We start from the raw sequence: 17,040 nt of genomic DNA, 5'->3' as shown, positions 1-17,040 counted from the left end.
TATTTTTATAGGTGTTGGGCGAGATCCAACAGTGGCTCATCAAGTTTATTCCGCTATAGTTCCCATAGCTCTGCACATCACCATTGTTCTTAAAAATGGGCACCAGCACACTTTTCGTCCATTCCTCAGGCATCTTCTCACGCGCTAGAATTCTATTGAACAAGCTGGTCAAAAACTCCACAGCCACCTCTCCCAGATGCTTCCATACCTCCACAGGAATATCATCAGGACCAATTGCCTTTCCATTTTTCATCCTCATTAATGCCTTTCTAACTTCCCCCTTACTAATCATTGCCACTACCTGGTCCACCACACTTGCCTCTTCTACTCTCCCTTCTCTCTCATTTTCCTTATTCATTAACTCCTCGAAGTATTTTTTTCCATCTATCAAGCACACTGCTGACACCAGTCAACATATTTCCATCTCCATCCTTAATCACCCTAACCTGCTGCACATCCTTCCCATCTCTGTCTGGCCAGCCTGTATAGATCCTTTTCTCCTTCTTTAGTTTTCAACCTGCCATACATGTCATCATATGCTTCTTGTTTGGCCTTTGCCACCTCTACCTTTGCCCTGTGTCGCATCTCAATGTATTCCTTTCACCTCTCCTCGGTCCTCTCAGTGTCCCACTTCTTAGCTAACCTTTTTCCTTGTACGATTTCCTGTACTGTATGGTTCCACCATCAAGTCTCCTTCTCTCCTTTCCTGCCAAAAGATACACCAAGTACTCTTCTGCCTGCCTCTCTGATCACCTTGGCTGCAGTGGTCCAGTCTTCTGGAAGCTCCTCCCGTCCACCGAGAGCCTGTCTCACCTCTTCCCGAAAAGCTGCACAACACTCGTCATGTCTCAGCTTCCACCACATGGTTCTGTGCTCTGCCATTTGTCTTCCTAATTTTTCTCCCCACCACCAGAGTCATCTTACACACCACCATCCTATGCTGTCTAGCCACACTCTCCCCTACCACTACCTTACAGTCGGTAACCTCCTTCAGATTACATCGTCTGCACAAGATGTAATCCACCTGCGTGCTTCTACCTCCGCTCTTGTAGGTCATCCTGCCTCTTCTGGAAAAAAGAGTTCACTACAGCCATTTGCATCCTTGTTGCAAAGTCTACCACCATCTGTCCCTCCAAGTTCATTTCCTGGATGCCGTACTTACCCATCACTTCTTCATCACCCCTATTTCCTTCACAAACATGTCCATTATAATCTGCACCAATTACGACTCTCTCTGTCTGGGACGCTCAGAACTACTTTGTCTCGCTCCTTCCAGTATTTTTCTTTCACCTCTATGTCACATCCTACCTGTGGGGCATAGCCACTAATCACATTACACATAACACCCTCAATTTCAAGTTTCAGCCTCATCACTCGATCTGATACTCTTTTCACCTCCAAGACATTCTGAGCCAACTCTTCTTTTAAAATAGCCCCGACTCCATTTCTCTTCCCATCTACACCATGGTAAAATAATTTAAACCATGCCCCTAAACTTCTAGCCTTACTGCCTTTCCAACTGGTCTCCTGGACACACAATATATCAACCTTTTTCCTAATCATCATGTCAAGCAACTCCCGAGCTTTTCCTGTCATAGTCCCAACATTCAAAGTCCCCGCATTCAGTTCTAAGCTCTGTGCTTTCCTCTTCTCTTTCTGTCGAAGAACCCGCTTTCCACCTCTTTTTCTTCTTCGACTTCGACCCACAGTAGCTGAATTTCCAACGGCACCCTGCAGGTTGACGGCGCCAGTGGTGGACATTGTTAACCACGACCGATCCGGTATGGAATTCTTTGGATGAACACTCATATTTGTTTGGCAAAATTTTAAGCCGGATGCCCTTCCTGACGCAACTCTCTGCATTTATCCGGGCTTGGGACCGGCCTACAGTTTGCGCTGGCTTGTGCCCCCCATCGGGCTGCATTATACATTTTCTATATCACTTATCCTAATTTGGGTCATGGGTGAGCTGGAGCCAATGCACCTATCTTTTCTCTTTATGTTTGTCTGCTCAACCTCTCCAAGAGACAACAAGAGGATAATGTGGACACGTATGTTGCTTAAAGTGCATGCATTCTTCTCATTATGCTAAACTCAGTGAAGATGTTCAACAATAAACCAGAAGCATGTTCTTTTGGCCGCCCTCTTTCGTATGGAAATGTAAAATACTAAAATGAAGTACTGTCCATCCTTCCATCTACTCATCCACTCATCTATGCATAATATTATTGCTTGTAGGCTGAAAGAGGCACGTCAGATAATGCTGACTGTAGAGAAGAAGCGAAACGTTTGTTGCTCACTAGTGTTGAATCTGTCATGTTCACGACCTCAAACATTCACCACCTTAGCTCATACAGTGGCTGCACCTGTCTTGAAGTGGATTTACAGCTTGCAGACTGTGATTGCTGAAGGCTGCTAAAGTACTGCTACTCGTGAACTTGTCAGAATGTACGATGAAAGAAAACAATTGTGCCAAACACAACGAGCATAAACAAAGAATGCAAAACATGCTGCGTGGGAAAAACATGTTTTTGTAATGTGGGAGGAACCTGAATAACAAAACATACATAAGGATTCAAATGTGAATCTGCCGACTGCAGATGTGCCTTTTACAGTATATATTCATTTTCCTGAAATATACTTGTATTTATGATTATGTCCTTCCAACTATTAATTACTGACCTACTGTATCACATTGTCCCTTTTGTGATAATACTTACTGACCAATGGTTCAGAGCTATTATGATATTGGAGTGGCTGGTTAGCTACTGGGCACAGGTGACACCACTATTTACTTCTTGGTACAATAACACATCAGAATTTGACTTTCCAAGATGACAAATCCCACAGAAAACATGTCAGCACTCAGTACTGAGATTGTGGGCAAGGCAAAAGAAAGTCATAAAATTTAAGGCAGTAACAGGAATGTTATCTGTTCAATATTTAATTAAAATGATTATTGATCTGAGACCTGTATTATGTCTTAAAGAACAAAAAGTACTGATAAGATAATTATATGTTTGAATGAGGTCAGTGGAGTCTACCACATGCTGTCATACAATGATATCCATTATGTGCAGTGAACCTCGGCATGGGTTTAATAGGATGTATTTTGCTTTCTACTGAGTTGGGTTCTTGCCTACAGTAGACTTCATAAAATTCACAAAGCAGGCCCAAAAATTCTTCTTTTTCTGTGTATGAAAGAAAGATGAGAGTGCGAGGAAGCAAGGCAGACATGAAAACAGTCCTGTGAGGCTGAATGCAGATGAACATACTACTTTTCAATGTGGAGGTGATCATGGAAGCTTTTGTGTGCGTGTGTGTGTGCGTGTGTGTGTGCGTGTGCTACTTTTATGTGCTTGATGTTACTTTTTAGTCAGGGAATTATTTACTTCTGTTTCAAGTTTTCTTGGGAATAATGTATTCTTAATATTTGGAAATCATGTAAAGAGCATTTTATTGCAAAATTGTGTACTTTACCACACCAAAGTGAAACGCAAGTCTAGATAGACTCTTTGTACAGACATCAGTTTATCTTTTCATATCTTTAATGTTACTGTATCATTTCTTTTATTGTAAACACATCTGACGTTGCTCTCATCATATTTGCCACACCCTTTGTCAAGAGATAATGAATTGATTTTTTAAATTAAGGGCAGGAACCTCAAACCCTCACCTTTTGAGTGTCTTCTCTGTATTGAGCACATTGTTCAGTTTTTATGTAAATTCTTACAAGTATTTGACCTTGTCTATTTTTTTTGCATTGTTTTCCTCACAATTATTATGAATATTTATTGATAAAAATAAATAGATCCCAGTTGACAGTTAAAGGGCTATCACGCAAAAAGATGAAAACAGAAAAATATCCATCCGTCTATCCATTTTCTGTACTGCTTATCCTCACGAGGGTCGCAGGTATGCTGGAGCCTATCCCAGCTAACTGAGGGCAGGAGGCGGGCTACACCCTGAACTGGTTGCCAGCCAATCGCAGGGCACATATAAACAAACAACCATTCGTACTCACATTCACACCTACGGGGAAATTAGGGTCTTCAATTAACCTACCATGCATGTTTTTGGGACGTGGGAGGAAACCGGAGCACCTGGAGAAAACCCATGCAGGTACGGGGAGAACATGCAAACTCCACACAGGCGAGGCCGGATCTGAACCCGGGTCCTCAGAACTGCGAAGCGGGTGTGCTAACCAGTCACTCACCGTGCCACCCAGAAAAATATTTTAAGGAAATATAAAGAGGTATGTTGAAACATCTGTATTGTACAAAGCAGGTTTTGAACTATGCATTAAGTGTTGATGTAATACTTATACACAAAATGCTGGATATTTCAGGTGCAGTAAGTACTCAGTTAACTTTGTCATGATGAATTGAATAAATTGTTTTTTTTACTTTTTTTTCCCAATCAACATGATTTGCAAAAACTCTCCATTTCATGAATGAAAATATCAATCGAGTCCCAAGGTACTGTAGTTTCTCAATCGCCTTCTGTTATTTGTATATCCTACCTACACTTATGTTCATATGACAAGGAAGGTCAAAATAATACATGATAAAGGATTGTACAGCTGTCATCAGATGCAATGGAAGCACATGAAAACAACAATGTATAATAGTAACAGATTTTGTGAGCTAAATTTGTTGCTAGTTGTGTTTAGTCTTGGGTAAACTGGCAGGTTTGGGGAGTAACGGAACACAACGGCATTACGTGACAGAAAGATAACTGGGTTACAGTAACCAAAAACAAAACACGTCATCAGATTCGAGGTACATTATTAAAAACTGGGATTATTTCAAAGGATTACAAATTTAATGAGGTGAGAGGCCGGTTGTTGATTTGAGCCCTTGGCCTATTTCAAGCAAGCAAGCGCAGCAACTTTGTCTGCAGTGCAACAAGTGGATACATTTGGGCTGCGGGAGCTTAAGATAGCTTTAAAGTTATGTTACAGTACTATGTCAAAAGACATGCGACAAGGCTAAAAATAAACTAGCTTTTGGATTCAAATATACTGTACACGATGGTGACGTGGAGTAAATGTCTTTTGCGGAGCCAATCAATGACGTCATTGATCAGATTGGCGAATTATGACATTAAAGCCGATCAACATAAAATGTTAAATATCGGCCGATACCGATCAGGCCGATCAGATCAGTATAAAGTCTATTAAATACCCTTTCACTGTTGGATGGGACAGCGGTTAAATTAAGCAGTTTTGTATCATGTTACTTGCTGCAGCTCCCTTTGAGGAGTGTGTGAAAAACATATTTAATCCTGGGTGTGTAAGTACGAGGCACATGACTTGCTGTGAACTGAGGAATTTCATATTGGGAATTCTGTTACTTTTTCACTATTCTACTCATTATGGCAAAAGACTAAATTGACTACTTGGCACGTTTTCTCCTCAGGGGATATCCAAGGGGAATCCACAGCTTGTTGGGATACACTCTGAAATCTCCCCCAGCATGTCTGCCGCAGGGCCTTTGCTCTCCACTGGGAGGTCCTTATGAACGTTTTCCTAAACGCTCAAAGACACGAGCAAGGGTCAAAATCGAACTCCATCTGTGACCGACTCCGTCAACATGGCGGATGTGGACAAAATACTGTGCTGAGAACATTACATTTGGTTAAACAAGACTAATATGATTTTAAATCGACTGAAATTCTTCAACAACAACAACAACAACAATAATAATAATAATAATATCTTAACTTACAGTATGCCTTCTTTGACAGCTTATTTTCCCTGCGCTTTGCACCATATCATATACACTCCCCTGCAAAAGTATTAGAGTAGACAAAAGATCAACAGCTTTTATTTATCGGGATTTACATCTGGATCTGACACACAAATTATGTCATAGCATTATTGATAACAAAACACCAAATTTCAGTCTACAGTAAAATAAAGGCATTGGCCTAACTGCTCAGGGGAGTGTATATGGGGCTAAAATTTGACCGATAGTGGGTACAGAAAGTATTCAGACCACCTTACATTTTTCACTTTTTTGTTATATTGCAGCCATTTGCTAAAATCATTTAAATAAATTTTTTCCTCATTAATGTACACACAGCACCCCATACTGACAAATAAAAAACGGAATTCTTGAAATTTTTGCAGATTTATTAAAAAAGAAAAACTGAAATATCACACAGCCATAAGTATTCAGAACCTTTCCGTTCCTTTTGAGCTAATACAGCCATGAGTCTTTTTGGGAATGAGGCAACAAGTTTTTCACAATTGGATTTGGGGATCCTCTGTCATTCCTCCTTGCATAAACGCTCCAGTTCTGTCAGGTTGGATGGTGAACATTGGTGGACAGCCATTTTCAGGTCTCTCCAAAGATGCTCAATTAGGTTTAAGCCAGGGGTCTGGCTGGGCCATTCAAGAACAGTCATGGAGTTGTTCTGAAGCCACTCTTGAAGCCACTCCTGTGCTTAGCGTCATTGTTTTGTAACTGCAGCTGAAACCCCCACAGCATGATGCTGCCACCACCATGCTTCACTTCTTGGGACTGTATTGGACAGGTGATGAGCAGTGCCTGGTTTTCTCCATACATACCGTTTAGAATTAAGGCCCAAAAACTTCTATCTTGGTCTCATCGGACCAGAGAATCTTATTTCTCACCATCTTGGAGTCCTTCAGGTGTTTTTTTTTTTAGCAAACTCCATGTGGGCTTTCATGTGTTTAGCACTGAGGAGAGGCTTCCGTCTGGGCATTCTGCCATAAAGCCCCGACTGGTGGAGGGCTGCAGTGATGGTTGACTTTCTAGAACTTTCTCCCATCTCCTGACTGCATCTCTGGAGCGTAGCCACAGTGATCTTTAGGTTCTTCTTTACATCTCTCACAAAGGCTCTTCTCCCCCGATTGCTCAGGGGAAGGGTTCTGGTCATCCCAAACATTTTCCATTTAAGGATTATGGAGGCCACTATGCTCTTAGGAACTTTAAATGCAGCAGATTATTTTTTTTGTAACCTTGGCCAGATCTGTGCCTTGCCACAATTCTGTTTCTGAGCTTTCCAGGCAGTTCCTTTGACCTCATGATTCTCATTTGCTCTGAAATGCACTGTGGTGTAATGTCTTATATAGACAGGTGTGTGGCTTTCCTAATCAAGTCCAGTCAGTATAATAAAACACATGGATGGATGCATAATAGTCACTCTGTCGCATTACTCTACCGAAGAACAAAATGACAATGATAGACAACTAGGTCTTTATTGATAATATGTAAGGGTGAGACGTATGAGAGCCATGAAAGAAGCTTTGTCAACAATTCCATCCATCACTCCATCCATTTTCTGAGCCGCTTCTCCTCTCTAGGGTCGCGGGCGTGCTGGAGCCTATCCCAGCTATCATCGGGCAGGAGACACCCTGAACTGGTTGCCAGTCAATCGCTGGGCACCTATAAACAAACAACCATTCGCACTCACATTCACACCTACGGGCAATTTAGAGTTGTCAATTAACCTACCATGCATGTTTTTGAGATGAGGGAGGAAACCAGAGTGCCCGGAGAAAACCCACGCAGGCACGGGGAGAACATGCAAACTCCACACAGGCGGGGCCAGGGATTGAACCCCGGACCTCAGAACTGTGAGGCAGACGCTCTAACCAGGCGGCCACCGTGCCGCCGTCAACAGTTCCTTTGAAAAGCAATATGCATGTTAAGCCAACAGATGTTGCTCTTTTTAAGTGTGTCAAATGGTTCGAAGCAGTCAATCATTTTAGGCCAATTGTCTCAAAGTTATACATTACTTCAAAAAGCCTCGGTCTCTCCATCCCCAACAGATGACAAATCGACATTGACAATGACCCAACAAGGGCTGAAAGAGAGCATCCATCCATCCATCCATTTTCTGAGCCGCTTCTCCTCACTAGGGTCGCGGGCGTGCTTGAGCCTATCCCAGCTATCATCGGGCAGGAGGCGGGGGACACCCTGAACTGGTCGCCAGCCAATCGCAGGGCACATACAAGCAAACAACCATTCACACTCACATTCACACCTACGGGCAATTTTGAGTTGTCAATTAACCTACCATGCATGTTTCTGGGATGTGGGAGGAAACCGGAGTACCCGGAGAAAACCCAAGCAGGCACGGGGAGAACATGCAAACTCCACACAGGCGGGGCCGGGATTGAACACCGGTCCTCAGAACTGTGAGGCAGACGCTCAAACCAGTCGACCACCGTGCCGCCTGAAAGAGAGCAGGGAAACTAAATACAAGCAAACTAAAGAGAGGCAATGACGAACACCTGGACAAGACACAAGTGGCTGGAGGAAGATGACTGGTGGATACAAGGGACTGGACTGACGAGAAGAGGTGGAAACGAAAACCTAATGAGCAACACATGACAACGTGGGACACAGGAAAACATGAAACAAAGATAAATATAATCTAAACTAAAACACAGACCATGACAGCCTGAGATTCAAACAAGCACCTTAAATCTATGTTGCTGAAGGTAAGAAGGGCCAAAAGCATTATATGCAATGTTAAAAAAGGTCAGCTTGGCTCAGTCTACAATTGTGATTTCACATTTAACATTGAAACTTCATTCTCCCATGTTATTAAATGAAAATGAAAAAGAGGCCCTCAGACATTGTGACAGAATCCTGCTAGCGGTACGTCTCCTCTAATACAACAGCCCCAAGGCCTATTAAAAATCCCCTGATCTGTGGCGGTGACATTTACTTCTCCCTCTCCATTTATCCCTCCTGCCAACCATAGCTCAAAGGGACAAATGTCCTTTCAGGGAAACTGTATCTAAGTTTGTATGTATCCAAAAATCCCAAAATTGAAAAAAAAAAAAAAAAGAAAAGAAAATCACAAAGAAAGATGTTGACAGCACCAAGAGGTCATTAAGAATACCCATGTGAGACCCTACTGTGTTATTTTAGCATCCATGTTTGTAAGACGCTACATGTTGCGTGTTGACATTGAGCATGTAACCCCATATCCAACCCCTCCCATTCTCATGTTAATTGAGAAAGTTTGATTGTTTTGTGGGAAAGAAATGTTTGGTGTGTATGTATTGTGATCCAAATTTTTTTCAAGTTGTTGCTGATTCTCCTGAATGTCTGAAGTCACTGAAGTCGATTTCCAATTTGTACTATCTTTGTTTGTAATGTGTATACATTCATCAGTGCATGGTGCCCAGTGCTGTCACTGTGATACGGACCAATTCGATGTTCACGCTGAGAAAGAACAAAGACGGGAACAATTTACTGTTTTCTTTATTGTTTATTTCTTCTTGCAAATCACTATTTGATTCTGTGACCTGATTTATTTTTATTATATTTTTTAAATAACAGCATAGACTTGTGCAGCTTATCATGCAAAGCTAAATGCACCTATGTTAACAATTAGGAGCCAGAGTGAACCAAAAAGATGTTCCTAGATTTTTCTTTTTCCTCAATGCAAAATAAATTAATCTTTATCCATCATGTTTGAAGTCCCTGATATTTTTGTTGAATCACTCCAGATGCCAAATCATGTGCTGCCACTTGTTTGGATAAAACAGATTATACAACTGAATTAGAGAGCCAGGTGTGTACCAGGGCTCTCATTGTCCACTGGTATACATCGAATCCAGTGTGACCATAAATGCCTTAACACCAAGAAATCAAAAACATCAGTCACTCAGCGATACAGGAACACAGATTGCACATGGCTGCAAAAGCATCTCTCTCTCATTGCACGTTCTGCTATTCCATTGCATCTACACTTATTTTGTGTACTTTTTAGTCCAAAACAGACACTTTGCATTACTCTTGTTAGGGCTGTCATGACAGATTTGTCATGTGCTGAGCGCCATCTTTACTGTGCCAGGGTGCTCTTTCTAAAGTGCTGTTGATCACAGAAGAGAAACTTGACAGGCCAATTCTTTAGGGAATTAGGCAGAGAAATAGAGAGAAAAGCTTTGTAGGCCTGGCATGGAAAAATAGGATGATAGAAGACAACAAAGGGATTAGAAGCTGAGAAAAATGAACCAAGCTTACTTCAGCAAGGACAATGCAGACACACACACACACACAATAATATAAATAATCACATCTGTGTTTCTGCAAGGATAAAAACAGCACAAACAGCTCTTATATTTTGGGCCACCCTTCTTCCCATACTTCGAAAACAGACAAACAACCCTCTTGCACGCAAAGGCAACTATCTCAAACAAACAAAGGTATCTGCAATTCTGAACGCACAAACGGCCACAATTATTCACCACAAACATATACAAACAAGAGGTAAAAACAGCTAACCTTGCCAACCGGGTTTGCAGACAGGCTTGATGTCAATTCGAACAAGAACGCTGTGCAAGGATCTCTTCTGGCCACAGTCCCAGGCCGTCACCTGGATCTCATACTGCTGCTCATGGTCATAGCTCAGCTTCTCTGTGTTTCGGATGTTACCTGGTCACAGGAAGGTTGGACAAATTAATTAAGAAATACAGTACAGTAGTCTACAGATTTCCAGAATACATTTGATTTTGAATTCATAGAGTGCCATATTCAAACATGATTTGAATGAGGACATAGAGTATATAGATAGTGAGGAGGAGATAGCAAACATGATCTTCTTTGGAAAGAAACATGAATGCTGGGCAGGAAATACGTACGGGGTATTTTCCAGATTGAAGAAGCTCGGTGTGAATAGTTTTTTAGATGAAAACCAAAATGGGGTGATGAGGGCATGGTTACTTATTCACAATCCATCCATCCATTTTCAACACCGCTTATCCTGGTTAGGGTCACGGGACGCTGGAGCCTATCTCAGCTGACTTCGGGCGAAAGGCGGACTACACCCTGAACTGGTCGCCAGTCCGTCGTAGGGCACATATAGACACGGACAACCATTCGCACTCACATTCACACCGTCACTGAGTGGGAACTGAACCCACGCTGCCTGCACCAAAGTCAGGCGAGTGTACCACTACACCATCAGTGACATATTCACAATCCTAAAACCCATTGTAACTGAAATGTTTGAACTTATTAACCAAAATAACATTGATTACAAATAAACGTCAGTGCACTGTGTGTGTAATTAAATCTATTTAGGCTATTGGCTTTCGTTTTCTCACCCCAGAGAAGTTGATTGTCAGGGGGAAGAAAATTATTTCACACTCGCACAATAAATCATGCAAACACTGACCAACAGTGTTGCCACAGTTACCTTGAAAAAGTAACTTAGTTACTTTACTGATTAGTTGATTTCAAAAGTAACTAAGTGAGAAAAAACAGCAAGGAACAAAGCAACAACAATGGCGACCGTGGAACAGTGTCTGCTAGAACAAATGGACCTAGATGACCAGATGATGTTTAATTATGCTGCAAAATCGGCAAATCCTCCATTGTTGACTGACTGTTTGTATACGTCAGTTGTCCACAGATTGAAAACTTCACTTGACTCCCTGGTTGGAGGACATGTGATCCCTCCCTGAATGCCTTATGGCTCCATTTTTAAACTGTCCACTTTTGTTTCGTAATGTACAATGTAATGTAATGTTGTGTGCCTTTTATTTAGGAATAAATGTAAAATCGCACTTCAGCAAAGCCAAAGTGCATTCTATTTTCAATGTAGTAACGCATGATGATATTAAAAAAAAGTAGCTGTAATCTGATTACCTACTTCAAAAAGCAGTCATATTTGAGTCGTGATCTGTGTTTTTTTCAGATTTCTGGATTTACTCTGGTTTAGTTCATGTCCTTTTGTCTTTAGGATTATCTGGAGTTTTGTGTTCCAGTGTGTCCTTTATCTTTGTCTCCACCTGTTCTTGTCATGCCTGCTCCTCTTGTATCAACCAATCTGTTCTCTCCATCTGCTTGCGTTTAATCCAGGGGTGACTCGTCTTGCCAGTGCGTTTGTATTTAGTTCATTTTTTTTCTTTCACTCGGTCTCTGACCACTGTCATACGGTATGTCTTGTGTCCTATGTTGCGTGTCACTTCGTCTGTGTTGTGATGAATCGATCCCTGTTTCTCTAGCATTTGGTTTTCAGACTTTCTGTTATTTTGTACTTTTGATCCTACATCAGTACATTTTGTTTTCCTTTTTGTAAATATATAATTTTTTTAAAGTCCCCTGAACTCCTGCAGTCCTTGCCGTCTTCCCTGAGTTTGGGTCCCCCTGCTTGTGCCTTCACATCACCACGACGGACCCTTTGCGTTCACACCGGATGCAAAGTGAACTTTCGCCTTGCATTACTAGTGCGAGTTTGATCGCGGGAGTTGTGTAAACACAGAGCATGAATTCGCTTCATTTGTACCATGTGTAACTGGAGAAAAGGAGGGGCTTCCCCTGATAGACACCAACATATTTCTTTGAACATCGCTAGTCAATCAGACAATCAAGTCAGACAATCAGTGAGTTGGTATCACCAGTGGGAGGTGATTGTGCTAAAACTTTGACTACCGTATTTTCTCGACCATAAGGCACACTTAAAAGTTTTCTCCAAAACGGACGCGCCGCCTTATGTGTGCACTGAGTTCCAAAATCTGTAAATTTTGTTGCGTGACTTTGATGAGCGCTCAGCTTGACTGACTGGGAGCATTTCCTGCTGACACGCTGCTTATATAGAGGAAAGGAGGACGTGAATGTATACAGCATGCGGACGTTAAAGGGGGAAGGGTGCGCTTGAAAGAGGTCGCTAAAGGCACGCCCCCAGTAGGTATATAGTTCTGGTATGTGCAATGTGCAAAACAACATCGGTTTGGCTAAGGACCCCAGAAAAAGGCACCTACGAAGAGACACTCTTATGAAGCACAGTTTAAACTGCAAGCTATCAGTTACGTGGAGGAACATGGGAATCGAGCAGCCGCGAGAGAATTCAAGATCAACGAATCCATGGTTCGCAAGTGGAGGAAGCAGGAAAACGCCGGCATCATTGCTGAACAGTCCCCCGGCAATGAGAGTGACTCCGACAATGACGAGAGGGAACCCGGCATGTTTGATGGAGAACTTGATGAGGACTTTGATGGATTTGTGGATGAGGATTGATAAAAAAATGCAAAATAAATTTAAATGTGTTTCACCTGGTCCTTCATGTTTTCTTTCAAGAATTGTACCCATCTTACTAATTCTGCCTGGGTAATCAAACATATGAGTACAACTGTGTCTTTTCTAATTTACTAAATAAAAGTAGGGCTCTGAATGTCAAAATAAGAGCCAGTAAATTAAAAATAAGGATTACATGTTCAAATAAAGTGTTTAACTTCAAAATAATTCTTTGAAAAACTAACAAAATACAGATAATAATTCATCTTTTGATCATATGGGTAGAAGCAAAATCATGCATTGTAAAAATGCATTATACATACGTAGAATTTTGAGGTCAACTTTGGGGGTGCGTATTATACATGGGTGCGCATTATACACAAGAAATTACGGCACTTCTCTACTTTTTGATCTTATTAGCCACTAAGGTAATGGTAAAGAAGGAGCTAAGCCGAAAGGCAAAGCTCTCAATTTAGCAGTCGATCTACGTTCCTACCCTCACCGGGATCTTGTTCTTTCGGTCATGACCCACAGCTTGTGACTAAAAGAACAAGATCCCGGATACAAGCAGCCGAAATGAGTTTCCTCCGGAGGGTGTCCGGGCTCTCCCTTAGAGATAGGGTGAAAAGCTCGGTCACCCGGGAGGATCTCAGAGTAGAGCCGCTGCTCCTGCACATCGAGAGGAGCCAGATGAGGTGGCTGGGGTATCTGATTCGGATGCCTCCCGGATGCCTCCCTGGTGAGGTGTTCCAGGCACGTCCCACCGGGAGGAGACCTCGGGAATGACCCAGGACACGCTAGAGACACTACATCCTTCGGCTGGCCTGGGAACGCCTCGGGATTCCCCTGGAAGAGCTGGATGAAGTGGCTGGGGAGAGGGAAGTCTGGGCCTCCCTACTAAAGCTACTGCCCCCGTGACCCGGCCTCGGATAAGCGGTAGAAAATGGATGCATGGATGGATAGCCACAAAGGGATGGGACAGATGGAATGTTTGTCCAATCACCTTCTAGATTTTAAGCTTCTTGCCTGTTCCTATCCGCTCTTTCCCATATGGAATTGTGCAACAAACGTGCCACGCCACGCTTCAGAAGAATAAATTATTTGACTTGTTTTGGAACCTATACAATGAAAGAAAAGAACTACAGGGCATTTTTCAGACCTATTCATATTCATTCTCTGCTAAAGGTCAATCCTGATTTCTTTGGCACTTACTCCTACCACCCTGGCTCACCTTCCATCCTTTTTTTTTTCCACTCAAGTGCTTTTGAGTTCAAGAGCTCTTAAAGAGTCGATCCTCAGCAGTCAGTGGATGAGCAAGACCTCTTGAAATGGAGAGCATCATTAAAAGCTGAGTTTGGCCCATGACTCGAACATTCAGACATTTTATTTGCACCACCACACACCACAAGACAGCAAAACTTGGCAGTGATGACATGCAACAAATAAATACACAAATACATAAGTACTAGACTAAGCATGATATATTCTAAGAAGAGGTTCTGCTTAGTGCTGAGCAATTCAGTATGTATGTCATAAATCACCTAAGAAGTGTACTGTACTTTTGCTTCTCCATTCCACTGGAAAATAGACAGCCCTCATAAAATACCCCAAACTTTCTTTTTAACTGTATGAACTACAGTATTATGTGTAAGAATTTATTGGCAGTTCACTAAGATGCCCATATGCGATCACGTGATCCTTCAGAGTTACCTGGTTAACTCTACTATTTTTAGAATGCTACAGGATTAGTGGCGGCACGGTGGTCGACTGGTTAGAGCGTCAGCCTCACAGTTCTGAGGACCCGGGTTCAATCCCCGGCCCCGCCTGTGTGGAGTTTGCATGTTCTCCCCGTGCCTGCGTGGGTTTTCTCCGGGCACTCCGGTTTCCTCCCACATCCCAAAAACATGCATGAATTGGAGACTCTAAATTGCCCGTAGGCATGACTGTGAGTGCGAATGGTTGTTTGTTCCTATGTGCCCTGCGAATGGCTGGCAACCAGTTCAGGGTGTACCCCGCCTCCTGCCTGATGACAGCTGGGATAGGCTCCAGCACGCCCGCGACCCTAGTGAGGAGAAGCGGCTCAGAAAATGGATATATGTAGCTGTCTCATCTTGTATTCAAAAACTTCATGTGACAAGAGAACATCTTTGTTGCTATGTTTTTTTGTTTGTTTTTATTATTTGTAGCATATATTGGTTTTGATAAAAGTCTAATTAATTTGGAAAAGAAGAAATCGGGAAGTAAACGCCTGCATTTACTTCCGGTGTAATTCGACGTACGTCAAAGGTTACAATCAAACTAGCTTTGTCTCATATAGGACACCACATCTCTTTTTAGATTCGGAAATTTTGGGAAAAGGGACGAAAAACCTCTATCAATCTCGATACTTTAGAAGGCTTGCTACATTAATACAAATAAAATTTTTCGATTTCAGCGGTGAACTGTTTTGGACTGAAACACACAGTACACAGTTTTGAAGTGGAATTTTAGAGAAAAATGTAATGACAACCACAGGGGAGTTTGGGGGAAAATGCAGAGGGACTTCACTACAAAAAATTACAAACATACAACACCAAGAACAAGATATAGAGTGAATGACTGCACTCGTAATGTGAGTGTGAAATGAGTTGAATCATAGTGTGGGAGAGTAAAGTTGGGATTCGTGGGAACCTACCCCCAAATTACTGTGCACCAATTTGTACTTTGTAGTAATCACTGCAATGTTTTACTCACGATTATAGATCAAAGGGTCTGGTCTTTCTCAGTTGTCTCAGGAGGAGTGGAGGCAAGTTTAGTTTAAGAAGAAGATGCACGAAAAGTAAAAACAAATGAGATGCAAAAAGAAAGTTGTGCCGTTGGGGTGCGCTCGTAACTTTTCCTGCCATTTGAACTTGTTGCGGGCCCTGCTCTTCCTCTCAATTGTGGGTGTGACTGTTAAGAATGCCAAGAGTGACTTCCTGGGGGCCCCATGTACAGATCAAGGCTGGGAAAACAGATCGAAGCCGGATGGCAGGCTTCAGACAGCGTTGCCGTCGTGATCCGGGGTCGCACAACACAACATGGTAACACAACACAACAAAAGGAAAAGGGGGAACGAAGGGGAAAGGGGTTGCCCGAAGCCAAGCTCCATAACTGGAGAGATGTTAGCCAGGAGCAGAGAGAACGTCAGAGAGCGGGCAGAAGGGATGTTGAGGCTTTTTGTGCCAACTGAGGCGAGGGGGAAAGACCGCACACATCGACTTGGGTTTCCATGATACATTTTGTTCTATCTGCGTGAACCGCGCCCTAAGTACGGGTTGAAACTCAGCATATTAAAAAAAAACGATTCCCAACTTTGAAACTGTCTCACACATTGATCAAGCATATAAAATGACTGTTTAAACTTTAGTCTTGGCAAATCAACTACTTACAATACAACATCATTTCATACTGTTTGGCTTCAAATCAAGAGGAACAGTCTCAAAGTCTCATAGCCAGACCTATAAAACTGCCACACTAATGACACATAGATCAAGACATGCACTTAGAATATTATTGAAGGTTTGTTTTGTTTTTTACAAACGTGGGATTTCTTCAATTTCATTTTTATTGTCCACAGGCAGTGTCTCTAACCTCCACTATAGGGTGATGGTGTTCCATTGTTCAACAGTCATCAATCACTTCCTTGCCCCAATCATGCTGCACAATTCATGAGAAGAGTTGCAAACAGTTTATGGCTTCAGATGATATAAACCAGGTTTTCTGTGTTATGAAACCAGGCCAGCTGAAAGGAAGCAGGAATGCAAAGTTTATCAGCTCTTGGGGGTTGCCGTTGACAACTGTGCCATAGGGCGTATTTGCGACAGATTTCATTAATTTAATCTTAACTATATTGTGGTCCATAATATGTTAATATATTTTAATAATCTAATATTAAGAATGTATTGCTGGGAGAACGTACAAAATGGAAGTTGGAAGTGCAGTGGCTGCACGGTCATTGTGCACGACATACAAATTACGTTGTACGGCAAGTAAGCGATACGGCTGTGCCTTA

General features: G+C 42.2%; 1 protein-coding gene across 1 annotated transcript in view; it reads right to left on the bottom strand.

Annotated features, from left to right (window-relative positions):
- Positions 1–17,040, bottom strand: part of LOC133482364 (calsyntenin-2-like) — a 269,784-nt gene that overhangs the window by 92,375 nt on the left and 160,369 nt on the right. The window contains exon 5 of the mRNA XM_061782425.1: positions 10,275–10,424. Coding sequence (XP_061638409.1) covers positions 10,275–10,424 — 150 coding nt within the window. The remainder of the gene's footprint in view (positions 1–10,274; positions 10,425–17,040) is intronic.

The sequence above is a fragment of the Phyllopteryx taeniolatus genome, chromosome 8 (assembly GCF_024500385.1).
Source record: "Phyllopteryx taeniolatus isolate TA_2022b chromosome 8, UOR_Ptae_1.2, whole genome shotgun sequence".
In the NCBI taxonomy this organism is placed as follows: domain Eukaryota; kingdom Metazoa; phylum Chordata; class Actinopteri; order Syngnathiformes; family Syngnathidae; genus Phyllopteryx; species Phyllopteryx taeniolatus.
Note: the sequence above shows the minus strand (reverse complement) of the source record. Positions and strands in the feature narration are given on the sequence as shown.